Genomic DNA, 27,708 nt, shown 5'->3' with positions numbered 1-27,708 from the left:
AGTTGATCAAACGGTGTTTTTTGTGTTTGAACTTATAACAACTTATTATAAGAGAAGTAGAAGCAAATGCTCACATTGCTAACACTTTTAAAGTGATTCTGAACAAAAAAATCTCGAAATCACTTTTAGGAAGCTTTTGCAAACACCACCTTAACATAAGTTTTCTCTAATTGTTGCCACGTCTGATATTTGATACTCTGTTTGGGTTTGTTTTTACGCTATACTCGGTGAATTTTTACCGTTGATCTACACACACCAATGTGGGTGTGTGTGTTTGCGTGCTTTTAAATGGTAAAAATCTACCAGGTGTTGTATTTCACCCAAAATAGCATAGTATAAACCAATTTGTTTGATACTTATGGTTGAAGTAAATGAATATGGGTAAATCCCAATTATATATTTTAGCTCAATGGACCATAAAAAAAAAAATGAAAGGGCAAGTTGCAGTTAATGGATAGTGGGCATGCGGTGGGGTGGTGGTGGTGGTGGGGTGGTGGCGTGGGCGGCGCTGTTGGCTGGCACTGCTCAAGCGACAGCCTATTTTAAAACAGCTTTAATTTCTGGAAAATTAAAGGAAGCAAATAAGTTTAACTACATTAATTTCTTGATAATTAGTATACAGTGTGCCGCAAAAAGTAATAATGCAATCACAACTACTCTAATTAGCTAGCAATAATACGGGGAAAATATACTTTTTCATCCCTCAAATTTGTACATATTTCATATTTGGTCCTCAATGTTTACAAGCATCACATTTGATCCCTCATGTTTCAATAATTCAACATATCTAGTACTTTCCGTTAATTTTTCGTTTGGACTAACGAAATCAAGCATGTGCATGCCTTAACGGACGAACTGACAGTAAATTAACGTGAAAGACCAAATGTGTTTTTTTGTGAACGTTGGGAACTAAATGTGAAATTCATACAAATTTGGGGGGTGAGACCTGTAATTTTTCCCAATAATATTTATAAAATTTCAATTTTGACAAACCCCAACTTAAATCTATTTCTTATGAGATTTAAACCAATACATCCCGATATTTTACTATTTTTTCGATTGAAATTAAATTATATATATCATAGTCAACTAACCATCTAGTTTATGTTATTCAAAATCACTCCATATGACTATATATTTTCATTTTGACTAATAACAAAATATTTTTATGTCAAAAAATCTTGAATATCATTTAAATTTAGGGTAAAATTATAATCACCTCCATGAAGTAAGGTTAAATTGCAAAAAAATCTCATGTTTGGGTAATTACAACTATCCCTAACTATGAATCTTCTTACACGTCCACCATGATGGTGTCAAATTCAACATAATGTTCTAGATTCCATGGAATGTTCTCGAGTTTATACTCGTTTTGTGCAAAATGCAGGTTCTGATGCATCACAATCTGTTATGTACAATCTTGCTTCAAAATGTGGAGCTCGAATGGGATAAAACGGGTACAAACTTGAGAATATTCCATATAATCTATAAGATTCCACTAATTTGACACCACAATGATAGACGTGTAAGAAGATTCATAGTTGAGGGTGGTGGTTGTAATCATCCAAACATGAGGAGTTTCTTCGTAATTTGACATTACCTCAGGGGCAACCGTAAATTTACCCTTAAAATTTATTCTCGTTGAAGTTCTTGATCTAGAACCCGAGCATATATACATACAATTTAATAACTTATGGTTTGCAGACTATTAAACGAGACCAAAATTTATCAAGTAAAGTAAACAATTGTATGATTTTTCAGTAGTCAAATCTACACTTATAAACAGTTAAACCCAAGAAGCTGCTGCATATATACAGTATGTTGAAGTGTGTGTATGAGTGTATCTATATTATAGTCACAAAAAACACACACATACACACAAATACACACACACAACAAACCCTAAAATCCTACACACGCTGTAGTCCTTGTCTGTGTGTGAGAGAGGGTGACAGAAGAGAGTATAGACTGGTAGTATGTAGACTATATATCCCTAGCTGTTCATTCTAGGGTGGTCCCCCCTATATATACCCTATCACACAGTGCACACATTTCTCTGCGTTTATTACCTAACTAGATATCATCAATCTGAAGGGGCAGTATATATATATATATATATATATATATATATATATATATATATATATATATATATATATATATAATTTAATTATATATCTACAGTCTGTATCTAATGACAGAATATTTAGCTGCATGCAGCTGCTGCCCATTCATTATCCTGTATCTTTTTTGATTTGTTAATTGTTGTTTATAAGAAAAAAAGTTACCACATTTGTTGTAACAATTCATTTCTTGATGTCAGTATATATGTTAAAATTAGTGACATGGTCTACTATATTATAACATTAATTGCAACAAAAATAATTGTTGGTTATGCACTTATGCTCACTGTAAAATTTATTATATGTATGTATTATTATTATATTCGGCCACTAATTTATATATATTTATTAGTATCTTTTAATATTTAGGTTTAGGGTCTTGAAAGTAGTTTAAACAGTGTTGTATGGTAGGTCATCTTTAAAGGTGAAGGCTAGGGGCCTAGGGCACATATATATATGTATGTATATATATATATATATATATATATATATATATATATATCCTGCAAAAATATGATTTAATATAAGTCCTTGTTTTGTGGGGCTTGTAGCTTGGGCCCTGGATTCTTTTAAAAGGCCTTACAAGTTTTCAGTTATTACAAGATCGACCCAAGTTTGGTGCAATTCTTCAACTTAGCCCATTAAATACTTCCATGTCCATTCTGAAATGTTATCGATACTAATATTGATTATGATTTTTTTTTTTTTTTTTTTTTTTTGAGTAAAAATATTGATTATGATTTTAATACACACACTTTTTGCATACACGCATATACGTACACTTCAACATCCCTTTGACACACACGCAAAGAAAAGAGAGAGAGAGAGATGTCGTGTCGACCGCGGTGGAATGAGCACTGCAGACGAGGCGGCGATAATGGAGGTAAGAGTATGAGAAGTGGCGATGAGTTGGGATTAAACGATCTGGGAATTGAATTGAGAAATCAGATTTAATTTTTAATTTTGAACTTTTTAACTTTGATTGATTTGTTTTGAGATTTAATCGGCTTGATTATGTCTACTTCATTCTTTATTGGATTTTCAATAGATCCAAAGTAAATCCAAGATGAATCCATTTTTTAAAAATTGTCAACTCGATCTGTCTGGTTTATTTCTTCTCACTAGACTTAATCCAAATTCACCGGATTCATGTGGATCGAAATGAATTTGATCGAACACATAGAACCGAATTCAAATAACCAGCCATAAAGATAAGTATCATCATATTTTTATTAGCAAAAAATCCCTCAACAATTGTATGTTAAAAATAAATCAATAATTATTTTTCATATTTTTAAATAAACTCCAACTATACCACTTTAATTAGTATTTAGTTAGTTGGATGGTTAAAATATTATTTGAAATAAAAATTATAAAGGACATTGTTTTTCCCTTCTCACCTGGATCTATTGATGTAAATGTATTAATCTACCACAATCCTCGTTTTGTTGCTATTAGTATCAATCGGTAAATAGTAATAAGTAATAGCATATCTACCTGAGGTAATAGTAAAAAAAGAAAAAAGAAGTTATGAAATTACATTTATATCCTTCAAATGAACAAAAAAACGTGAACGGATACACCCATCAATTTAGCGTTCTGTAGCACTGGATCGGAACCCAAAACTTAAAATCTAAATTAAGAAGCGCCTGGATTCCGCAATATATAAATCTCCATCGTTCAGAATTCGAAAATCAGACTCTCATCTGTTCGTTTTAGCGCCCTCTCATTCCACGTGAAGAACAAAAATCCTCTCTCTCTAAAAATCCTCTCTCTGAAACAAAAATGCTTGCGTTCAAGTACGATCAATTTCTCAGTTTTCATTTGACGCTCGATTATCGAATCGTTGGATCTTATTAACGTTGGTGATTTTAGCTGATATTTTTCGTTTTTTTTTTTTTTTTTGTTGAATTATGATCGGAAGAGCTGAAGAGCAGAGCCAGTTACAGCTGGTCGAGAGGGAAGAAGTCGAAGATGAAGAGGACTTGTTCGAAGCAATTGATAAACGTAATCTCTCAAATTTTAGCTCATTTAAATCTCCTAAAAGCATGATGCCTCTGTTTTGTGTGCATTTGATTTTGATTTGTATGGCAGATCTGAAAATTCTGTTTAATTTAACTCAGATTTCCATGCGATCGCTCATGCTCATTTACATGCTTCCTGCGTTTTTGTTTGATACCCGATGAATTTTGTTTAGTTTCAGAAATCGTTTCACGATTATTTACTGTTATTATGATATTTACTTGCTAACGGAAGTTTTAAATACGATGAAGAATGTGAATGTATTCTGGTATATATGTTTAGATCTACTCGCTCAGATTGATAAATTTTGCATGTTTGGTATGTAAAGTGTAATTCCTGCTCACCAGTTTCCGTTCATGATTGTTATGTTTTTCAGCGTGGTAGTATTGATTTCTGTTTGGGCGGAAAGTTTCGCTAGATTTGGGTTCTGATAGTCATGCGTTAACCTGTTTATGTTTCATGATCGGCGTAATTTTTTTTATTTTTTTTAACAAATTACAATCGAAAAAAATGTTATTAGTTTCCAGAATTAAATAATTTCTTCACACTATCTGTGTAATCTTCATGAAATAAATTTGATTTAATTTTGGACGTATGGTAAATGGAATGCTTCTCTAAGTTGATGTATGGATGTCTCTGTTTGATAAATTTAATTTGTTCCTTATGTTTCATTTTCTATGGTATGTTAAGAAAATTGATGTTCACCTGGAACTGGAAGTTGAATGTAATTCTTCAATACGTTTTTCGGTTAATTTCCTGATGGAAACTGATTTTTCTGATAATTTTGGTTGGACAATATCATGACTCTGTTCTGATAGATTTTCTATGTCGTTTTTGCAGTGACAGCTCATGGAATCAATGCTGGAGATGTGAAGAAGCTGCAGGATGCTGGCATCTACACGTGCAATGGCTTAATGATGCACACTAAGAAGGTGAACACCGAATTACTACACCTCACTGTCTTGTGTGTATTTCAATTTACGAATGATCTGGAAACCTAATTTTTCTATAAATTGGCCAGAGTTTGACTGGAATCAAAGGATTGTCTGAGGCAAAAGTTGATAAGATCTGTGAAGCCGTAGAGAAGATAGTGGTTAGTGATTCCATTTGATATTTAGTTACTGTTAGTTGTACAAACCTGTGGTGTTGTACTGAGTTACTGATGCTATTTGTTTTTTGTCTTTCGAAAATTTGACAGAACTTTGGTTATATCACTGGAAGTGATGCTCTGCTGAAAGTGAGATTTCTAGTTCCTTTGAGCTGCTTAGTATAATGATTTACGAGAATTGTTGAGTCTTCTAGATTATTAGAGGCTTATATTAAACTATTGTTTGGCTATACAGAGAAAACAAGTAGTTCGCATCACAACCGGAAGCCAAGCTCTGGATGAACTTTTAGGGGGTAATTATGAAATCACCTCTGTGTTTTTAATTCTATTTATCTTCATAGTATGCACGACATAACTCGTTTTTGGCCATGCTATAGGTGGCATAGAAACTTCGGCGATTACAGAAGCTTTTGGCGAATTCAGGTGACAACTACACTCTTTTTCCACTGACTTGACGAAAACCCTTGTGAAACTTAAAGCAAACTATTTGTTCGTGTTTTCGCTTCTGATGAACTTGTAGTATAATACTCGTAATCCACATTTGTCTCAGATCTGGAAAAACACAGCTGGCGCATACTCTTTGCGTTTCTACACAGGTAATAAAATTAGTAAAAACAATTTATGTCAAAGCTGTTATCTAACCGTTTAATGGGGATGCAACACACACATATGTTTATCCATCTGTCCTTTATGAAGACGGAAATTAAAATCTGAATGGCACATAATTCTTATGCTAATTTTGAACTGAAGTTTCCGTGCATTTGTTTATCTAATTTTTGTTTTCCAATTTTGCAGCTCCCAATTAATATGAAAGGAGGCAATGGAAAGGTTGCTTACATTGACACTGAGGGCACATTGTATCCTTTACTCATTTTTTGTTTATACCATTTAATTCAACATGTTGCATACCTTTGCTTTTATGGCATTAGATTAACAAAAAAAAAAGGTTTTGTTTCTTTGCTTGTTGTTGTTCCTTGAATCAATTTGCTTTCAGCCGACCAGATCGAATTATACCCATATGTGAAAGGTTTGGAATGGATGCAGGAGCTGTACTCGACAATGTAAAGCTTATTTTCCGATTCACTAATGCCCGTCTTTATCAATTGATTTCTGCTATCTAATTTATAATTCTATTTTTTTTTTTTGGGAAGATTATCTATGCTCGTGCTTACACGTATGAACATCAGTACAACCTGCTTCTGGGCTTAGCAGCGAAAATGGCTGAAGAGCCCTTCAGACTTCTGGTGAGCTAATTTAGTATTATCATTCTTAATGATGAATCCAGCTATAATAAGTAAGTAGTAACGAGGCATTATTATGTGTTGGAACTGTGTTTTTTTCAGATTGTTGATTCGGTGATAGCTCTCTTTCGAGTGGACTTCACGGGAAGAGGAGAACTTGCAGACCGCCAGGTCTGCCACATTATTTCATTAATTAATTTATATAAGCTTCAATCCTTAACTATTCGTAAATGTTGATCTCTCGGTTTTGCTGTTTACAGCAAAAGTTGGCTCAGATGCTCTCAAGATTGATCAAGATTGCTGAGGAATTCAATGTTGCTGTCTACATGACCAACCAGGGTATATAATGCTTAACTGCAATCAAGATTTTTCAACTTTGGTTTTTAGTTAATATATTTTCAACTGAACGAAACGAAATTAACTCAATAATTGCTGCTGATTAATTTTGTCGAAATTGATAATTGCAGTTATCGCTGATCCTGGAGGAGGTGTCTTTATTTCGGACCCGAAGAAGCCAGCTGGCGGCCATGTATTGGCTCATGCAGCTACCATAAGGCTAATGTTCAGGAAAGGCAAAGGCGAACAACGTGTCTGTAAGGTGTTTGATGCCCCAAATCTTCCCGAGGCTGAAGCAATATCCTTTTTTTTTTTTTTTTTATCTATTTAAACGGCACGATTTCTAATCTTTAAACTGACCAAATCACGATTTCCGGGCTCGTTTTTTTTTTTTCCTTAACAGAAACACATTTTCCAGATAACTCCAGGTGGAATTGCAGATGCAAAGGATTGAGAGTCTGACTACAAACTTCTATCTGCATTTACTGATGATGATGCAATTAATTACCTTAATCAATATGCTTAGCTGCTATTTCCAAATTTAAAGCTTTATTATGTTAAACAAAATATATATATAAGCTTGTTATCTGTGATAAATATGAGGTAGAACAGTGCATAACAAAGAGGGGGTAAATAGTAATATACATTACAAAACCAATATTCCATGCATTATTATTGCTTCAAAAGAAGTGTTATTGTTTACTCGAGACCATTAAAAATGGCGTCATCGGAATTTTTTTCGAGTACGGAGCAGAATTAGTAAGAAACGATGATTTACGTCTTCATACGGCTAAATCACAAATACTGCTGAAATTCGTAAACCTCAGCAAAAAACCATACAGAGACAAATAAACGAAAGGCGTAGTAGTTGTTGTTTCAGTAGTGCTTAGACCAATTTGCATCACTTCCGACTCTTGGCATTGCAGTTTTTCCTTTACGAGACTCTGAATCAACTTTGAAGGTCAAACCGCACACCTCTCCTTTGCTGTCGACTCTTGGCACAGCCTTCAACTCGTTGATCGGATGCTCGTAGCTTCGTAGACCTCCAGACGATGTGAAGAAGCATCCTACAACAAAAAATTAAAAAATAATCCTTGACTTGGACTAGCCACAAAATTATCTTTCTCCGCGATATGTAAAAACGAAGGCAAAGGAAGAAAGTGACTAAATTTTCTTGCTCAATCAACAAAAAGAGAGAGTTTAAATACATGCAATGCGCTATTCTTTCTACGCTGTTTCAGATGAATTTGATTGAGGTAGTAAAAGTTAAAAACAAGTCGAATAAAGCACAAAACTTATTTTGTTAGTACAATTTTGAGAAACTATTCGGCAAGTGAAACGTAAGATTGCATAATGCTAATCTTATCCTGCGAACCAAACGAGCCATAAATAGATAACTTGAGCATATATAAAAAAACTAAAACCACATGGAATTCAAAACTTCCAAATAAAAAAAATAGACGATATATACCTTTGGGAAATGGGGCAAAAGACTTGCCGCAACCTTGCTTCACAACTTCACCTTCATTCGAGAAAACGAGATGACCTTCAGCGTCAGTTCCCCAAAAGAAGGGTACACTCCCATCAGCATCCTGTACAAGCCCGATATCGATCCAAACTCAGTCTTTTACGACAAATACATTCATATTACGTAGTATAGAAACAAAAATAAAATTAAAAATTGGAAAACGATGGAATAATTGAAGAAACTCACAGAAGCAATGAATGTGGTTTTCGAACTAGTGTCGAAAAGAACAAAAGCAAATTTCCCTTGAATATCCCTCACGACTTGTTCGGCTGGATACGGACCTCTATCCCTCAAAGTCCTGTAAGCCTCGATCACAATAATCGCTTCGTTCGCGTTCTTGTTTAACCCGTATTGCTGCTTCAGATGCGCCACATTTTCGATGTGGCCTTCGAATAAGCAGAATATATCATCCACAACTGCAAATATCCTGATTAAAAAAAAAAAAAAAAAAAAGGATTAGGGAATTAGGATAGTTGATGACTGAGGGAAAATATCGATATTATCGCAGTTCCAACCCCCGCGTTATATCGAATTGCTAAAAAACTAACCCCATTGTTATTTTAGTTTTAAAACCCCCTATGATTTAACTTTTTTTAGCAATTACTAACTTGTTTATGGGGTTGTGTTGCTAAAAAAGTTTGAAATCATAGGGGTGTTTTGGTCAATAAATTAATATGAGGTAGTTTTTTTTTAGCAATTCGATATAATAAACCCGAGAAAGATCTAATGATGAATAAGCAGTAGAAACCAAAACCGAAACCGAAACCGAAACAGAATAGTGAGGGAACTTTTATTCTTAATAAAAATATAAGATCATTATTAAAACTCCATTAGAAACTAACTTATAGATCCGATCATGGTAAAAGCAAAATGCAAAACCCAGAATAGTACGACCACCAAAATGAAATGAAAATCAAGAGAGAGAGAGAGAGAGAGAGAGAGAGAGAGAGAGAGAGAGAGAGAGAAAGAGAACCTAGGAAGAAGAGGGTTCTGTTTGTCGGAAGAATAGGCGATGAAGCCGGAAGAAGCGAGGTTGATGACGACGGAGCCAGGGTGTACGGAAGAGAAATGGCTGTCCAAGAATCCATCTTTCAGCACAGATACTGAAGATTCTGCTTCCGGGCTCTGTGCTAATGCCTCCGGGCTTTTCGCCACCGATTTATGGAATACTGCCAACATTTTTTTTTTTGGTTCTTTCTTCTGCTTTGCTAAGAAAATTTGAAGTGAAAATGGTGATAGGATGATTTGACTTTCTTGAAGAAGTAGAAGAAGGAGAGAGTGGTGGGGCCCACAGCTATATCTATATATACAAATATCTGTGGGAGTGGGGTTAGAGTTTGATTTTGTTAGTTTTTTGTGACGAATATGCCCTTTTATTTGTGGAATATTTTTTGTAATGAAGGGGGTGACATTTTAATTATTATTTTTTGATTGATTTATTTATTATTTAATCGTGAGTCATGTGTAGTAGTATTATTATTTATGATTTTAATACACATGATTATGACTCACGAAGGGTACTTTTGTAATTTTACACTTCAGTTTGACAAAAGTGGTGGCGAGCTTATCCAGTAGAAAGTGATAACGTGGAAACAGCGAAAACTCACCTTAAAATGACTGGACCAAGTGGATAATATAATTATCGTTAATAATAGTTGTATAATCATCAATAATAAATGATAAAGAATATTTAATTAATTATTGAGTTGCATATTTGTGGGTCAAAGATTGGGAAGACCGAAGATGTGTCATTTTCATATATTTATAAACACGTCCAAAAACTTTTAGAAATTTAGATCTGAGCCACTAAAAGATTCCAAAACCACTTACATATTTCAAATTTAAAAAAAAATTGGTCCATCTGAATATCCAATATGTGCACAAATCTAAACGATTTTATGAATGCTATACCCAGTAAAATACATCAAGTATTCTTGAACCACTGATCTACATAATAACATACCAATATGTATGCGTATTTAGTATGCATTTATCTACGTAGATTTATTGTTCGAAATCATCCGGTGTGTTACACTAGATGTAGCATCTCATACAGGGCCGGTTCTGAGGAGAGGCGAAGTAGGCAGTCGCCTAGGGCCCCCGGGTATTTTCAAAAATTTAGGGCCCCCAAATTTGTTTATATCCTTTATATATGAACATTTATTGAAAAAATATATATTATGTATATATAATTATTGAGAACATTAATTCATAAATAGATATAAATTCACCGTTCTTACTTGAATCTATAATTGTTCTAATCAGGGGGCCCCTAATTATTAAATTTATAATGTATTAGTTACTTATTTTTATATATATTCACTTGTTTTAGTGCTACTTCATGCAAATTATCCTTAAAAAAAACCGGGGGCGCTGCCCCCGAACCCCCAAAAACTTGAACCCCACTATATCACAAATTTCTACTCTTGCCACCGACTATGTACCTTACAAAATCGAGTTAACATCGAGTTTATCACCTTTTTTTATAAAAATAAGTTTTATTGTATATTGTAGAAGGGCCCCATTTTTTAGTCGTCTTCAAATCTCGCCTAGGGCCCCCAAAACTGATCTCATACACACACTCATGTATACGTGTACTTAGTGAACAATTATTTATATAGATGTACGGTTCAAAACAAGCCGGTGTGTTACACCAGGTCCAAATCAACTACGAAGTTCTAGAAAGTGGGAGAAAATTTTAAGATAATATTATAGGTTAATGAATGATGATCTATAATTAATTAAGAAAATGTGTCTTTATAAATGTGCTTAGCTTCATTGTGAGCTTGAGCTGATCGAATTGGGCCTTCATGGGCCAACACTATATGGGCTTTGAACTTTAGTGGAATTCGATTATCATTTGGACCTATTATAATTATAAAGGCCCAAATGATAATAGAAGTCCACTAATGCCGTATCGCCGTTTCTGAGTCCGTGCTAGAGCCTTTTCGAGTAATGGTGATAATTTATGAAAATTCATCAGTTTCAGAATTTCTAAAAAAGTCTTGAGCAATATAGGGAAAATAAAAAAATCAGTTGGACATTAAAAAATAAAAAATTTAAGTTTGAGTAATTAATATTTAATAAACAAGATTAATATTATCCTCTAAAAAGGTTTGAAAAAGAAAGACTATCTGTCGGCAATTCATAATAAATCCCATGAGAAAACTAGGTTCAGTATTTCACATCTATATCTAGATTCCCTAAATAAATAATCAAAAGGACTGCAAAATAAATTACCATTTCCAGTATACAAAACCACACAATTCACTTTCCTCCTCACTCTTTTTACCTTTTTACCCTTCACATTAGAAGCATTTCTAGAGGAAAAATATTTTCCCGAGTGGTAATCAGACACGATTGTATGCCACCGATTTGCTGAACAAACGACGAATGTACGCAACCTGAAGTCCACTTACGAGTGCTAGCAGTATGTATTCTGCGACAGTGTAAAATATGACGCGCTTTCTTGTGCTCTCGTTGGCTGCACCAAGAACATACGTTAATATGGCATTATTACTAAGCAATTATTAATAACACTAAAAAAATCCGTTTCTGTTACTATACTTGGGCCTCGTTTGGTTGGTACGATAATTCATGATTATTCTACTAACTTCCCATGTCGGCCCGGAATTATGAAAAATTGAGCTCTTATATTGGCTTATTGGGAGATTATGACCTATCATATCTCTAATTATACAACTAACTTCGTAAAGGATTGAATAGTTTTATCATGGTTAGTCTTATTTTAGAAACCAAACAAGGCCTTGATGAGTTGCACTTTGCACTTATCTGTATAAGGTAGAACAAAAGGTTTAACCACATCGAATGCCCATAACTTTAGAGATTAACAAACTACAATCAGAGATTTCAATTTATCGGTATTATCTTGTTAATAGAACTGCTAACATAAGGATTAAATCATACTTTCAGCATTCGGGGTCATATATATATGATATAATAACTCGACCACAAAGTATTTAAAATCCAAATTCCAGTCCATAATTAGGATGTGAAAAGCCTACGGAGGCTTTCTAAAGTGAGGTAAAGTCATACATGTAATTAAGGAATACCGATTTTCTTGATTGAGATTAAAGATACCCTATATCTAGATTATCCTTATATGTCTATCAACACTATAATTAGAAAATATGTGGATAAAGGGTAAAAGGGGAAGGAAAAAAAAATCTTACTATGACGATGACGTGTATCGCGCGCTTTCAGGTAATTCTGCTCTGCCGTAACAGATTCGAGTGCCTCCCTCAGTTCAGCAATTTTGACATTAATGGGGTCCAAATGTTCTATAAATGCAAATGTACAAATGAAAAAAATAATCGCATCACAGTTAGAAATGACTTATTCAACATGATAAAATCAACGAGAAATGTAAATAAATTCGACATACCATCCTTTGCTAGGTCATGTTCGGTGGGAATATGGCCGACGTGTATATAGAAAGAGACTGTTTCTGGCGTGGAAAATGGATTATGGAAACAAAATTTGTACATTCCACTTTTAGGGGCCTTGAACTCAAATTTGTCACCAGCTGTTCCTTTCATATTGTGAACGGTATCACCCGCTGGAGATGTCACCTATATACATCAAGAACAGAAAATGACCAAGTATCAATATCAACACCCCCGTCAATTAATTTGAGGAATTAATCTAAATCTAAACAAACAAAGCCTTGCATCAACTTTCGTATTGATAAACGTTGTCTTCGCAATAAATGCATGCATACTATGCAGACGTAGCCCAAAATAATAAGCTCTTTCCTAGAACGTTCAAACAGATTGAAACAAAATAAGCAACTTCGGCTTCCAAAACCCCATGGATTATCTCCTTTTTTTTCCTTAATTATAGCCTCGTTTCTTAATTGTAGCCTCGTTTCAATCTGGCCAAGTGAAATGTATCTCGGACTAGGTGTTTCGAACACTAACGTTTGATAGTCGTACTCGTATACACTTACAATCTAAAAGACTGTACTGTTAAGCATATCTTCATAATGCAGGATAACTTCACTCAAACTAAGCATTGATCGAATCGTTTAATATTCAATAAATCACATAAGAGCAAATAAAAACCCAAAACACAAATCAACAACAATACAAAAACCCCAAAAATAAAATAAAGCAAATTTTAGCAAAAACTACCAATCACACCCATTTCCAATAACGAATGAACTAACTTATAAACAAGCAGCAATTAAAGACCTAATTAAACAAAAACCCCAATTTTCCGGGAAAAAAACACAAAAATTTACAATACCTAGATCTCCACATCACAAAATTGATTTCAATTTCACAGATCAATACTCATTCACACGAGAAAAAAAAAACCAACATATGTGTATGTATAAGGGGAAGGAAGAACTAATACAGTGAAGTCGATGCCTGGATGATCGGAGTTCCAGAAGATATCGTGATCGACGACGACGAAATTGCCGGAAACGGTGTCGCCTTCGTACAAAACGTAGTCGTATATGCACTCCTCGTCGTTGACCGTCACCGAAAGCGCCGGCACACGGCTCACGGTGCTCAAAATCAGGAGGCACAGAAGCGCGTACGCCGCCGCGCCGCACCGGATAATTCCTCCCCTCCCCCTCTCCATTGTGAACTGGATCTAACTATCTATTCGGAGCCCCGAAAGTGAAGTCGGTCGTCGTGTAGCAATATTATGTGAACTGGTTTTTGGTCTTTGATTTGTGTGTGTGTTTATCGACGTGGAGCAATATTATTGGATACCACCACGCAGCACGTTCGTTTGTAGTGGACGACTATTTACATTTCAATTTCCAAATTGATTTTCGGAGTTTTTTAATAAATAAAAAAAAAAACAAATAAAGATGATGAATTAATTTAAAAAAAATGAGATTACGAGTTAAGTTAGTGATATGTGTTTAGTTCTAAAAGGTGGTGTGTTTGTAAATTCTATTAAAAATCAATTTTAAACATTTTAATAATTTATAATTACCAACTTCTGCTTTTGAATAAACTTTTGCAGACATTATCTAAAAAAAATTATTTATTGTTTTTTTTCTTTAGCTTAAAGCATGTTATTTTAAGAGAATGCGAAAGTAAAGTTAATATTGCAGACATTTCAAAAGTGATTTTGAAAAAAAAAAAAAATAAATAAAAGCTTATTATTGTTTGCATAAGATTTTGAAAATTGATTAATAGCTTTCTAATATTTTGCTTATAAACATTTTTTCTTCTATACTCTATTGGTTAAAATTACTCAATAAAATGAAATATATTAATTGAACGAAAATAAATGGACACCCTTCCAATTAAATCCCCAAGCCCAGAGTACTAAATTATGGGCCGCAAAATGGGAAATCCGTTTGGGCCAAAAACTCACAAATTATATGTTGCATGTATACTTTTTACTTCGCAAGTCGGAACGGAATTTTTGAATTTCGCGAATTTCAATTCGATTTTTCTCGACTTTGGAATAATTATCTTTATCTCGATTTCCTATATTACAATTTCCAATTTTTTCCTTTTTCTGGGAATTGGAATTTTAATTTTAATTATATTTGGAAATTTCAATTTTCCGATCCAATTTTGTTATCCAACCAAAAATATTATCAGAAAGGCTTATTTCCAATCATCCGATCCATTCAACTTTCAGCTCCAATACAAGTAAACATGAATCATCGAAAAGTAATGCTAAATATTACCACCAGATATATAATAGTATACAGTTAAACCTCGATAGATTAATACAGCCGGGACCGACAAAATTCTATTAATTTAATGAAATATTAAATTATCGAGCTAATAATTTAGTACGTTTTTACTGAATACGAACTGTAAGAAATTATTATTTAAGCGAGGTTAATAATTTATCGATATTCTACTGTATATAGGTAACTAACGTAAAATTAAATGGTTATTCACACTTGGGTGGATTTCAACTACAAATCTACATATAATCACACACCCATGTATATGCGTGTTTTTAGTGTGTAGTTATTCAATCAAATTTAGCGATTAAATTTCACATAATGTAAATAATTAGTGGTAAAATGAATCATGGTGTATAGAAATCTAGAATGATCTAAAATTTTCAAGAGTATACTTACATTTGTGAGTCCATAAGCAACCACGTGAACACACAGTAGTTTCTTGGTTTTAACGGGCGAAAATCAATTTACGTGGCCGAACAAATATCCACCCCTTTTTTTTTTGTTTTTCCAATTTTGTCCTTTGCTCCAAAATTATGGGCAATTGGCCAACCCCATGCACTTTATATAAATACCCCATGATTTCCACCTTATCATCATGCACCAGCAACCTCCATTAAAAGCTAAGTTGAATACAGCTAGCTAGCTCTCCTGCAATCAATACTATCTCACCTAACTCTTACTTTCTCTCTCTACAAGTTTTATAAACACAGCTTCTTTATTTTTTTCTCTCTCACACACACTAAAACACAATGGCTGCTGCATCTTGCTGTGGAATGTCTGCAGTCTCTTATGGTAGCCCAGTTGCTACAAGGAAGGCTGCTTTGAGCCAGGGTTTTGGTCCTTCTAACCTTGCTTTGTTGCCCATGAAGAGGAACATGAAATTTAGTGTTAGAAGTATGGCTGAGGTGAGTCTTTTTTACAAGATTTGTTGATATATATATATATATATATATATATATATATATATATATATATATATATATATATATATATATATATATATATATATATATATATATATATATATATATATATATATATATATATATATAAATATATGTATTTATTTCAAGATCTGGGTTAATTGTTTCTTGATCTTGACAGGGAGATGAGATCAAGGAGGTTCCGACGGCGGCGCCGGCGGCGGCAGCCACTCCCAAGCTAACCCCACCACCACCACCAGCAAAGCCCAAGGTACTTTTATTATAGCTTAGTTTGTTACTTCTGATGGCTAATTTATAACATAGTTTTTATTATAATTTTGTCTTGGGGTGTTAATTCAATTTTTAATTTTATATCTATAATTTTCAAAGTGTGGGGCTAAATTATGAATTATAAAGTTTCTAAGGTGCAATAATGCAATTAACAAATAGTAATGAATATCTTTATATAACATAAGCATTAGAGAAACATTGTGTAAGTAGCTATAGCCGTATGCTGGCTCCTCCACTGCTCGTGCGCGTCGCAATTTTTAGAATTAGTTACTGAAAATTTGCTTTTTAATTTTTTTTTTCCTAGGTGAGCACGAATTTCTTCGACATATTTGCATTCAGCGGCCCGGCGCCGGAAAAAATCAACGGGCGCTTGGCGATGGTTGGATTCGTGGCGGCATTGGGTGCGGAATTAGCGAGCGGCCAGGATTTATTCGCGCAGGTTTCGGAGGGTGGATTCCCGTGGTTTCTCGGTACAAGCATCTTGCTAACGTTTGCATCTGTTATTCCGTTGTTTAAAGGCGTGACCGCGGAATCGAAATCGGAGGGGTTTTTCACGTCGGACGTCGAAACATGGAACGGGAGGTTCGCTATGTTGGGTTTGGTTGCATTGGCACTCACTGAGTTTGTTAAAGGTGGAGCTCTTGTGTAATTTATTATTCTAGGGTTTCTTCGATTTATTGGGACTTAGGTATTATGGTTCTTGATATTTTTGTATTTAGTTGGTGGGATTATGATCTTTTGATTGTAATTTTGTGACTGTTATTGAATTATACAAATATATATATATATGTGCAAATTGGAATGCATGAAAAATCTGGATTGTTGAAGGATGTTGGAATCTTGTTATTTATTTACACATATATGGCCATGAAATTGGATGGAACAGAATTGAAAAACTAAACTCAATTATGTTTAAAAAATAATTGAAATTTCATACTTGTACTAAAATTATGTTGAAAATTGGATTATTTGTAATTCATAATGTAAAATATTGTCTCAAATCAAAACTTTTCTGGAATACTACCCTTTCAATTTTGACTTGTAGTCAAATGGTCCAAAATTGCTCGATACTGCAGTACTGATAGTGACAATTAAGTAAAATTGAATCCCACTTGGTTATCGTGTTTAGGTAGCCCTTCCAAAAAAGTTTAATCTATGAAATTTTTCCTAGATATAGGCTAAATTACAAAAGTAGCCCTATCTATACGCAAGTATCAAAATCTTCTCCGTTTGTTTCCATCTTTCAACCTCTTATAGCGTGAAGATTTTACGGATCTTTTTTATTCTAAGGAATATTCTCCAAAAAATGCCGGTTCTATCCCTACACACGGAACATTTTTCTATGCTACTTTTCCCTCAGGTAACCTTTACACAAAATCTTTATTCTTCTTAGATAGCACATTCACAACTATCTGAAAGTCATTTTTGTCTCTGAAAAATAGCATAAAAAAATGTCACGTATGTAGAAGTAGAATTGGTATTTTTCGAGAAGAATTTTCTAATATAAGAAAGATTCCGTGGAAAAACCACATTGAAATGAGGTCGATGTAAGACGGAAAACAAACGTCCAGGAGATTTTTGTAATTATGGATAAGTTGGGGGTGTTTTTCATGATTTAGCTTAAGTTCAAGGGGATTTTCGTAATTTCAAAAAATGAAATCATCTATGTGAGAGTTCGTTAAACGTAAGATATTGTACGCATTACCAACAGACAGCACGTGCAACGCGCACTGAAAGCAACAGCACGTGCGATAAGGTCCAAAATTATGGTTCTGGACCAATTTTGATATTAAGTTCACATCTCCAAAATCATAGATTTGCAAAAATTTTAGGACACGTTACAGTGATGATATCCATAGGAAAAGACATACATCTATATACTCAAGGAATATAAACAAAAAATGAATTGAAAATTCCTTCCTATTACACGTGTGTGTATATATATGTATGTATATGTATATATAATATATGTACATTACACTTAGAATCTCATTATAAGGTTTACAAAAAAACTCCACTATACAGGAATCCCTACTTGAAGTCCGTTTTCTTTCAGCTCTCCGTTTACGGGCTTCTCCACATCGTGCTCGTATATTTCCTGTATTTCGATACAGATATAACAATCCATTAATATATCTCACTGCAAATTTTTTACACTTCTTTAGGGTGTCCTGAGTTATAGTCGATTACTCGATTTACTGAAAAAAGTTTGTTTTCATTTGTTTCGACTTTACAATGAAAGATTACCCTTTAAAGCGACAAGCCTACAAACAAGTTAATATTTATATATATTTATTAGGAAAAATGACTATTGGTGATTATTAGTATAATATATGCAAATGCAAGGCAAAAATATTATTAAATGGAAAACGATACTTACTTCTACGGGGACTGGGAATAAGTTAATGCTGCTCGGACTGAAAGTGAAACCACTGCATAAGACCGCATTACATAATCAAAACCCATAAAAGAAAATGTAAAATCTTCGGCGATTAAATAGTATCCAGTGATTAGGACATGTAAATTATGTTCAAGAGCAATACCCGTGCGATAATACCAACTGCCACACATACGGGATGAAGAATTCCTCAGGATGACTCTCTTGTTCGTACGTGAAACGTAACTGCGTAAACATCTTTTCCAAGAACAAAAAATTGGGTTAGATAATAATATTATTAAAGCATCTAAAGAAATATACAAACGTAAAGAAGCATTTACTTAATTTACCTTCATGCCCTCGCCTCTCCAAGATCGACAGTTGTTGATTATGACTTCAAGTAGTTTGTCCACCGACCATTCTCTATCTGCTTTCTGTGCATCAACCCGTTTATTAAAGAAATCCAATACCTGGTATAGAAGAAAGTTCCAAACTTGATATTGTTAGCATTTAGCAATTAAACTGCAAGTGAATTTACTTACGAACTGGGAAATATATTGTCTTCTGAGCACATACAGTATATATATTTTCCAACGGCTCGATAAAACGTGGATGATTTCTGAAAGGTAGAAAAATTTCCTGCCTGTGCATTATTGCATAAACAACCTGAAAGTTATATCCACAGTAAGCTAAGTTATGCAATATACCAACGAGAAAATGAAAAAACGAATTGAAAAATCAAATGCAACTTTAATACCTCGCGGTTTCGAGGCAATGCGTAAGTTAGGATTGCGTTTATTATCTCCAGCACAAGTCTCAGGAAGTCAGTATATATATGCAGTTCAGCTGACTGCACCATAATGAATAAGGGTCAATAATGTCTCTATTACAATCACATAAAACAAGATGGACTTCCGTTGCTAAATATATCAAGAAAATAAATTTGTTACCGGATCATCAGGAAGGCCGACTCCTCTTAAATCATCATTATATGATGTGTTCATCTTGTTGTTCTTAACCTCCGCTAATTTGTTATACCTAAAGATTGTGATATTTGAAATAACGAATCAGATTTGACTATGAATGTCTGGATTAATGATTATTGAACAAAAATAAGATGAGACATACTTGCGTGAAAGCATATCAAAAAGGCTAACCAACCGCTGCGCCGCATATGAACTCAGTCTGTGAACATGTGGTGCCATGTTTGCCAAAGTTGCGAGACAATTAGTGTGGAGGTAGATATCCTGTTGCCATAAGAACGTCGAAAACACCAAATAACCGAATAAATTGCTATGTTGCACTCAAGATTCCAAATACATTATTCATAAGCAATAAATAATGAATCTTAAAAAAAGATGATACATTAAGAATGCATTACGACTTACCCGTAGCTTAGAGAGATTGAATTTAACAGTCCTGATTAAAATTATCACCATGAGGGAACCAAGAGAAGTCTGATAAAGGAGGCGTTCTTGATACCATGGAACATTAGGAAGAATCTGTAAGAATAAATATTTGACTAAGAAGATTGAACCTTAAGACAAGATTCTTATACTATGGACGAATCAAAACTATCTTTACCAGTTCGTGGATGCTGGCATTGAAAGAGGAATCTTGACTTAGTATAAGAAAGATTACAAGAACCATGTATATATGATTGGACGTCCTGCTAGGGGCATTATATAGTGTCTCCAACATGGGCATCAACTGTTAATCATAAAAGCCATTATCACAACAAAATTTAAACCAAACGTAGAATGGATGCAAATGACCAGACAAACACTCGGAATAATTTTTCCTAAGCTACCAGCAAATTGTACTGATACTCGCACATTGAAAAAGAAAATCATAGTGAGAAAAAGTAGTTTCATAGAGCATGCTTTTCACATAGGACAAAATGATGAAAGTAGACTACAGTGGATGTTTCAACTTTTCCAATAATATCTACGAGAGTTTTTAACACTACTGCAATTTATATAACAAAGAATATTAATGCCTCTTCTCTAATATACTATATACAATTTCTTTATTAGGTTGAGGGCATATGAGGTGATTCTCTCCATGAAAATGACCTAATATACGATTAGGGATGTGAAAGTTTCGGATTCTAACCAGTGTATCTACATCTGTTCGCACCAAAACATACGCCAGAAAATCAGAATTTCCATGCAACAGTGAATAAAGCAACAGAACAGAGTTTTCATCTGCCAAGCACCTGAAAAATAAAAATACCCGTTCAAGAGGTGAGAGATAGAGCTAAAAACGCAATTATTTTGATTTTTGAGCTCTTTAGACAAGCATTTTCATTCGTTGTCCTAATGGGGTGGGGTCAGGGGGGTAGAGGTAGGGGTGGTAAACGAGCCGAGCCGGCTCGCGAACTCGACGAGCCGGCTCGACAAAGGCTCGAACTCGAGCTCGGGTTTTTCGAGCTCACGAGCTCGAGCTCGAGCACAAATTTAGTTGTTCGACAGCTTGCGAGCCGGCTCGCGAGCTGCCTTCTTTTTTTTTTTTTCTTAATTTGTATATATATATATATATATATATATATATATACATAATTGACTCGATGAGCTCGAGCTCAAGCTCGGCTCGTTCACACCCCTAGGTAGAGGGATCCGTGGCTGCAGACACTTAATTTTTTTTTTTAAGATATAACTCCTCCAACCAAAATCTAAATATAAAGCAACCTACACAAGAGCATTTATTTTTTTAAGAAACTAAAATAGAAAACTAAATCATAACCTACCAAAGTCATACTTCAAATTCCATATTCATATAACAAATAGTCCTTCCTGCTAACCAAAATAACTAAAACGAACACAGTTGAAGCTCTAGCAAATGCAAATCTAAATTCATGTCATGTAACTCGTACATTTATATAAACCTTTTACGGCGATTTTATTTGGCAAGAACAGATTTGTCAGTAAAAGATGACAATAAGAGGATTCAGAGGGTTAATTGTCATATAGCACAATTACTGAATTCAATTTCCCATGTAAAGCAGAAGCTAATCGAAAAACTTACATGCCAAGAGTATCATAAATAGAAGTGAAAGGTAGTCTAATAACCGGACCACTGTGTGCATTCCCCTCTATATCATTGTGATCAACTGCAGGCAGACCACTCAAAGACTTAAAGATTTAAGTATTTCCAAATCCTCATTCTTCAATAAAAAAGATAAAATATCTCGCAAAGTAAAGGACCTTACATTCAATATCCTGGACATTTTGTAGTGCTTTGCGGAAAGGGTTTTCAGAAAAATATGTTTCTTCCTTGAGGAGGGTCTCGGGACTGCTGTTATGACTTTTATCCTTCACATAGTCAACTAATATACATTTATGGTAATAACTAGTAATAAGTAAAACGTTAGGACTGCCTTCTGCTAATGGACTCTTTGAATCTTCACCGTTTCTGTTGGCCAAGTAATTGAACGGAAATAGCATTAAGTTTGCTGCAAGTATGAATTACATGTCAGTCAGAAGATGAATAAAATGGAAGTCGGAAAAATAAAATACTAGAGAACAAAGAACAAAAGCATGTCTTGAAAACTAGAGTTGATAATATATTTGATGCTATTGCCTTTAAATTACTTAGCCAACTCAAATGGTGAATCTTCAAGGAGTCCATTAGCAGAGAAAGCAGTCTTAATGTTTTACTTATTACTAGTTATTACCACAAAATGTAAATTAGTTGACTATGTGAAAGATAAAAGTGATAACAGCAGTCTCAAATTGCTGGAAGTATGAATTACATGTCAGTCAGAAGATAAACAATAGAAGTCAGGAAAATATAATGCTAGATAACAAAGAACGAAAGCACGTCTTGTAAACTACATCACCATCTCCTATGGGCAAAGACAAAGCAGAGAATCTAAAACTAAACAAGGAAAACTGACATTTTGAGAACTAAAGGTGTCAAAACCATTAAAAATATGTTACAATTTAAAATCCAAAAACACAAATTCAGCAACATAACAGATGTTCCAAGTCTTGAATGTGAACAAAGTGAACAATAATAATGCTAATTTATAGAATATTTTACATAACATGTTCTTATGTTACTTGAAATCAAGATTCAACCGAATAAGAGAAGGCAATAGATTTACATCACATATTAGTTCAAAAGAAATAGATAAAGGGATTGGGCAATTTCATACCAGCTGCAGAGCGAACTCTCGTTAGGACACCACGCTGATTTCCTTCAGATAATATAGAAAATGAACTGTCTACAGGAAACTGTGGGCGTGTGATGTAATTCAGCAATAACTTGCGGACAACAAGATTAACCAAAGAACTTTCCTGCAGAAACAACAGTCAATAACCGGAAAAAGAATTGCCGACTAGATTGAAGCTCTTAAAGTAGCTTGGATTCACCTGAGCCATTGCTGCATCGATAAAAGGGTGGACATCATTCGGTCCTGGTGTTGGCCCAGAGAGAAGTTGAGTAGACATCGCAATCAATATGAAGTTGAGCAGCTCTTGATGCAGAAGATATGTTCCAGGACTACAGAGAAAAATAGTGGTGTTATGGATTATATATATCAAGAAGAACATTCATGGACATATGTCATAAATCACAGCATACCTAACATCAACGTTGGCAATAAAGCTAAGTGCACTGAGCATGATAAGGTTTTCGACATTTTGACCTGCTTTGTAAATGACAGATATGATTAACAAAGTAAAGTAAATAAACTGCTCCAAAATGGTCTAGAAATAGGAAAATTTAATAAGTAAATTATTAAGGTCATAGTGTAACAATGAGCGGAAAGTTGGAACTGATCATGATAGGATTGAGAATTGAAAGAAAATAATATGACCTTGAGTGTAACAATTCATGCTTTATAAAAAAATTACGTGTAACTGGAAAATGCCTTTCCACTCAATTTGAGGGAAACGGATCATTCTTTAGTATTTTTTGAATTATACTCCATTTCTCCACAAAAATAAAGTCAAGAATCTCTTAGTGCATCTTCATTCTTCATTATAATGTGATAGAAATATCACACGGCTACATCATTTATTGGACTATCATCATTCTTCCTCATAAATATTGCACGCTCAAACACGCCATTATAATATGTTTCGTGGCATATCTCTCTATATGGTGTATGATTGACCTCGGCAAGTTCAAACAGCAAAAAAAGTCTTGGCACAAGCGCATGCATCATATGCAACCCAAAAAGAATGTGAAATTTTATTTCTTAATACAGTCCACTCATTTTTTTTCATGAGAATAGCACACATGAATAGGATTATAGAGGGGAAAAAAGTAACAAAGTTCCCCAATGCAGAATAGGCACGAATGAGATGATAGACCGTAAAATTTAAAGATAATAAAATAAAAGTTGATTGCAGAACTGGAACCTTTTACAAAATTACTGGGCACAGGATCAGTTTCTTCCAGCGACAAGTATAGTTCTTCAAAGTTGTCACTCTTAGAATTCTCGATGACATACTTCAGAAAAACAGATGATATAAACAAAGCATTAAGAGCTTTTGAGAAAGCAGGGGATGCCACATCAGAAGCCGAAACACACTCTTGCAAGCACCATGCTAGGTGAATCAGAATCTTTGTGAGGTGCCTTGTACTACCATTATTCATTGCTGCAAACAAAATATAACCAAAAAATAAAAAATAAAAATCAACACAGTAGAAAATGAATCTTAAATATCTCGCAGAGATTTATAAATTACCGTCCGCATAAACATTGTTTACATATTACATGAATTAACTTCTCTAGCCAATGTTTTCATAATATTCTAAGACGAATAACCTGAGTAGCTGCTAACACATTTTAATTCAAACTTAGTACGATTATGAATTTATAACCGAACAAATCGATAAGAAGAAACTCTGGAGCTTCTGTTCAATCCATACGCGGAATAATTATTACAGTGAGTATCTCCTAACTTACGCTGAAAGAAATAAATTCAAAATCCCTAAAAACAGATCAAAACGGCATGATTGGATAATCTACAAAAAAGAAATATCTACTGTGAGAGTGAATTACAATGCAACATCAAATTGGCAAAACTAAATCATACTCACTCACGCGAGCTCACACAACAATCAAAGCAAACGAACGAAATAGAAAAAATTCAAGCGAACGGACATTAAATGCAAAAAAAAATGAAAGAACGGGAGCGGCAATGCACTGACCAAACATATGGCAAGCTTCGCGAACGCGATAAGACGGCCAGCGAAGATCGAGTGGAAGCTCGAGAAGCTTCTGCCAGTAGTCCGAGGCAAGGGGAAACGATTTCTCGCCGACGAATTCCCCGATCAAGTACTCGGCCGTTTCCTGCGGCCACGCTCCGCCGCCTGCTCGCGCCGACGATGGCACTCCGCCCATCCTAGCCTCCAAACACAAAATTACTGGTTTTTTTTGCGTAACTAACAATGGCGATTTAGATCTGAAGGGAGGAATTTAGTGAGTGGAAATTTTTATTTGGGGATTTTTTGAATTGATTTGTTGGAGGAGACGGCGATTACACGATGATGGTTGGACATTAACGCTGAGACTGAAGACTCACCTTCGTTGACGGAATTGCCCTCGACTTCTATCTCGTTCGTTTCATTTCAAATGAAGTTTTGAGGGGCAACATGGTCATTATAAATGTGATGCAGCTGGGAGTTCGTAGTCGTTCACGTGGCAACGGTCCTCCACTCGCTGATGGGAGCGTTGACTCACTCTCCAATATGATGTCATCACTCTACGACGTCGTATTAAAATTGGTGGATGAATCAGTGTTGCCGACACGTAGATACTCGGGGTATATACTTCATTTTTGGGTCAATTACAACCAACTCCCTGAGTCACAGTGTAATTATAAACAACCCCTTAGTTTTTAGAAAATTTCTTACATCCATCCTTACAAAAGAGTGTTGATGCAAGAAATCTACAATATGTGAGGAATTGATGTAATTATAGAAAATTGAGGGGGTTTGTCATAAATAGACCTTAATTCAGGGGAAGGGTTGCACTTTACCCTTTTTAATTCATTTGGAGATGTGTTTGTTTCCAAAATTATTTAAGTGGAAAAAAATTCGAATATAAAAACTTGTTCTAAAATCGAGTGTTTTCGAATCAAAATCGACGAAATTCAAAACTATTCGAAATTTGTATTAAAAGGACAAACATAATCTATACATACAAAAAACTCTTGCCTTTTGATCATATTGAAAGTATAATCAAAACAAATTAATTGTCCCAATTTCATCATGATTTATCATATCTCCCCAAAACCCTCCATCAAACAATGTCTCGTCAATTATTCGCTTGTCGAAATCATCTTCGTTTACTACTAATCGTTCCTCCTCCGAATTATTAATCGAGGGTTCTTGCATGCTCATTGCCAATCTCTCAAACTCCACATCGAATTCCTCCGGCTCTAACTTAACATCAGACACATTTCCATCCTCAAAATCTCCAATAATATTTCCAACGTTATTATTACCGACTCCTAATTGTTGCCCTAATTCTTGATCAATTCTCTTAATTCTCTTCTTAGCCTTAATTTTCTCTTTGTGATGGACTATTTGTTGCAAGAAAGTGGGATTCTTGATCGCTTTTATCAAGAAACCCATTGTTTGCCGTTGTTTGAGTTCCGTTTCTCTTAGGCGTTGCTCGATTTCTTCGAGATACGAATTGGCAATTTGCTGTTGTTGTCTGAGTTTCACTAGTTCGGCCATTAGGACACTTTTGTCCCTCCTCAAACGGTCGATTTCTCCATCCAATCCAAACCGTCCAATTTCAACGCACGATTCCAATGTTGTCTGAAAATTAGACGATGTTGTATTTTTCCTCCTCTTGATGTTTTTCAAGAGATGCCTTTGTCCCCTTAGAAACCCTTCATTAGCAAACTCCCATTTGTTTGGATCAACTTTCCTAAACCCCTGCACAAAATTTTCATTTTAATTCCCTTGGTCTTTAATCTTATATATAAAGAGAACCTGCATCTATATACTTCAAAAAATTTTCAATATAAATTACGACCACCAATGAGTTAAGGTCAAATTACGAAAACCCCCTTCATGTTTGGGTAATCACAATCACCCCATCAACTATGAATCTTCTTACACGTCCACCATTGTGGTCTCAACTTTAGTGGAATATTCTCCAGTTTGTGCCCGTTTCACCATTCGAGCTCCACATTTTGAAACAATATGACCATAAGATGTGTCTATTGGCCAGTAAATATCAGATTGTGATGCATCAAAAACTGCATTTTTGCACAAAACGAGTACAAACTATAAAACATCCCACGGAATCTAGAAGATTCTGTTGAATTTGGCACCATAAGCGTGGACGTGTAAGAAGATTCATACTTGAAGGGCAGTTGGAATTACCAAACAAAAGGGTTTTTTTCGTAATTTAACCTTACCTCAATTGTGGCCGTAATTTACCCTAAATTTTTATAAACAAGTATACAAGAAATGAATATATGGACAAAACCCCAAAAAAAACAAGTAGATATATATATATATATATATAAACTTACATAGGTGTTAAGCTGCCTGACAAAGCTTGAGAAATTGTTGTGTTTGAAGTACCTGGGAAGAAGATTGAGTGTAAAAGAGTGAGGATCCCAAATAATAAAACTATTGTTACCTCTACTCCAAGAAACAATCTCATCTGTGTTTGGATCATCCACAATTTCATATGTTTTGCTCATAAATGGTGTGGGCCCTGCCACGTGTAACCCCTCCATTGGTTGTGGCATTCTATTTTCCATTTTATTTTTATTTTTTTGTAGGAACAAATATATAATAAATGTGTGTGTGTGAAAGATGGAGTTTGTCTCAATATCTGAAACTAGAGAATTAAGGAAATATATATATGTGTGAAAAAAATAATGCAAGTTTGGTGATGATTATTATACTATTATATTATTATATTATTTATTACAGTAAGACTAATGGAATTTGGACAGGTGGAGAGATGATGACGCAAGCAGGATCTAGTGATATTTTCATGTCCCCATTTGGTTGTTTCTTTCTCCTTCTTAAGAAGACTACCTGGCACAAAAGTGACATTTTTTTATTATTATTATTTATGTTAT

General features: G+C 34.5%; 6 protein-coding genes across 7 annotated transcripts; 2 read left to right on the top strand and 4 right to left on the bottom strand.

Moving 5' to 3' along the window:
- Positions 1 to 3,810: 3,810 nt before the first annotated feature.
- DMC1 (DNA repair (Rad51) family protein) lies at positions 3,811 to 7,537 on the top strand. The gene is made up of 15 exons (XM_012976937.2): positions 3,811 to 3,922; positions 4,048 to 4,130; positions 4,986 to 5,077; positions 5,167 to 5,238; positions 5,344 to 5,382; positions 5,489 to 5,546; positions 5,631 to 5,676; positions 5,804 to 5,849; positions 6,049 to 6,110; positions 6,248 to 6,314; positions 6,405 to 6,497; positions 6,597 to 6,665; positions 6,755 to 6,833; positions 6,962 to 7,128; positions 7,240 to 7,537. Exons 1-15 carry the CDS (start codon positions 3,909 to 3,911, stop codon positions 7,282 to 7,284), a joined length of 1,032 nt encoding a protein of 343 aa, XP_012832391.1. The 5' UTR covers positions 3,811 to 3,908; the 3' UTR covers positions 7,285 to 7,537.
- On the bottom strand, positions 7,473 to 9,791 carry LOC105953285 (stem-specific protein TSJT1). Its single transcript, XM_012976938.2, has 4 exons — positions 9,332 to 9,791; positions 8,545 to 8,785; positions 8,302 to 8,422; positions 7,473 to 7,897 (listed from the first exon to the last, which is right to left on the bottom strand). The coding sequence occupies exons 1-4, from the start codon at positions 9,535 to 9,537 to the stop codon at positions 7,707 to 7,709; spliced, it is 759 nt and encodes a 252-aa protein (XP_012832392.1). The 5' UTR covers positions 9,538 to 9,791; the 3' UTR covers positions 7,473 to 7,706.
- A 1,603-nt stretch (positions 9,792 to 11,394) lies between these two features.
- Positions 11,395 to 14,152, bottom strand: LOC105953286 (emp24/gp25L/p24 family/GOLD family protein). The gene is made up of 4 exons (XM_012976940.2): positions 13,738 to 14,152; positions 12,764 to 12,950; positions 12,552 to 12,659; positions 11,395 to 11,842 (listed from the first exon to the last, which is right to left on the bottom strand). Exons 1-4 carry the CDS (start codon positions 13,966 to 13,968, stop codon positions 11,709 to 11,711), a joined length of 660 nt encoding a protein of 219 aa, XP_012832394.2. The 5' UTR covers positions 13,969 to 14,152; the 3' UTR covers positions 11,395 to 11,708.
- A 1,248-nt stretch (positions 14,153 to 15,400) lies between these two features.
- Positions 15,401 to 17,076, top strand: ELIP1 (Chlorophyll A-B binding family protein). Its single transcript, XM_012976941.2, has 3 exons — positions 15,401 to 15,954; positions 16,154 to 16,243; positions 16,568 to 17,076. The coding sequence occupies exons 1-3, from the start codon at positions 15,799 to 15,801 to the stop codon at positions 16,910 to 16,912; spliced, it is 591 nt and encodes a 196-aa protein (XP_012832395.2). The 5' UTR covers positions 15,401 to 15,798; the 3' UTR covers positions 16,913 to 17,076.
- A 968-nt stretch (positions 17,077 to 18,044) lies between these two features.
- LOC105953288 (uncharacterized) lies at positions 18,045 to 25,395 on the bottom strand. Of its 2 annotated transcripts, none has more exons than XM_012976945.2 (18): positions 24,806 to 25,395; positions 24,010 to 24,249; positions 23,228 to 23,291; positions 23,017 to 23,146; positions 22,800 to 22,941; positions 21,852 to 22,094; positions 21,668 to 21,752; positions 20,756 to 20,858; positions 20,225 to 20,350; positions 20,029 to 20,142; positions 19,769 to 19,887; positions 19,591 to 19,678; positions 19,398 to 19,490; positions 19,217 to 19,306; positions 18,991 to 19,110; positions 18,807 to 18,898; positions 18,644 to 18,695; positions 18,045 to 18,361 (listed from the first exon to the last, which is right to left on the bottom strand). In XM_012976945.2, the coding sequence occupies exons 1-18, from the start codon at positions 24,996 to 24,998 to the stop codon at positions 18,281 to 18,283; spliced, it is 2,175 nt and encodes a 724-aa protein (XP_012832399.1). In that variant the 5' UTR covers positions 24,999 to 25,395; the 3' UTR covers positions 18,045 to 18,280. The 2 variants fall into 2 exon arrangements, with proteins under 2 accessions (XP_012832399.1, XP_012832396.1); XM_012976942.2 differs by having other exon boundaries at positions 23,228 to 23,294; positions 24,806 to 25,231.
- A 356-nt stretch (positions 25,396 to 25,751) lies between these two features.
- Positions 25,752 to 27,447, bottom strand: LOC105953230 (heat stress transcription factor A-6b). Its single transcript, XM_088820647.1, has 2 exons — positions 27,148 to 27,447; positions 25,752 to 26,542 (listed from the first exon to the last, which is right to left on the bottom strand). Exons 1-2 carry the CDS (start codon positions 27,379 to 27,381, stop codon positions 25,838 to 25,840), a joined length of 939 nt encoding a protein of 312 aa, XP_088676773.1. The 5' UTR covers positions 27,382 to 27,447; the 3' UTR covers positions 25,752 to 25,837.
- Positions 27,448 to 27,708: the final 261 nt, after the last annotated feature.

This window comes from Erythranthe guttata, chromosome 7, assembly GCF_056151865.1.
Source record: "Erythranthe guttata isolate IM_541 chromosome 7, IM_541, whole genome shotgun sequence".
Classification (NCBI taxonomy): Eukaryota; Viridiplantae; Streptophyta; class Magnoliopsida; order Lamiales; family Phrymaceae; genus Erythranthe; species Erythranthe guttata.
The sequence above is the reverse complement of the archived record's forward strand: the minus strand, read 5'-3'. Positions and strand labels throughout refer to the sequence as shown.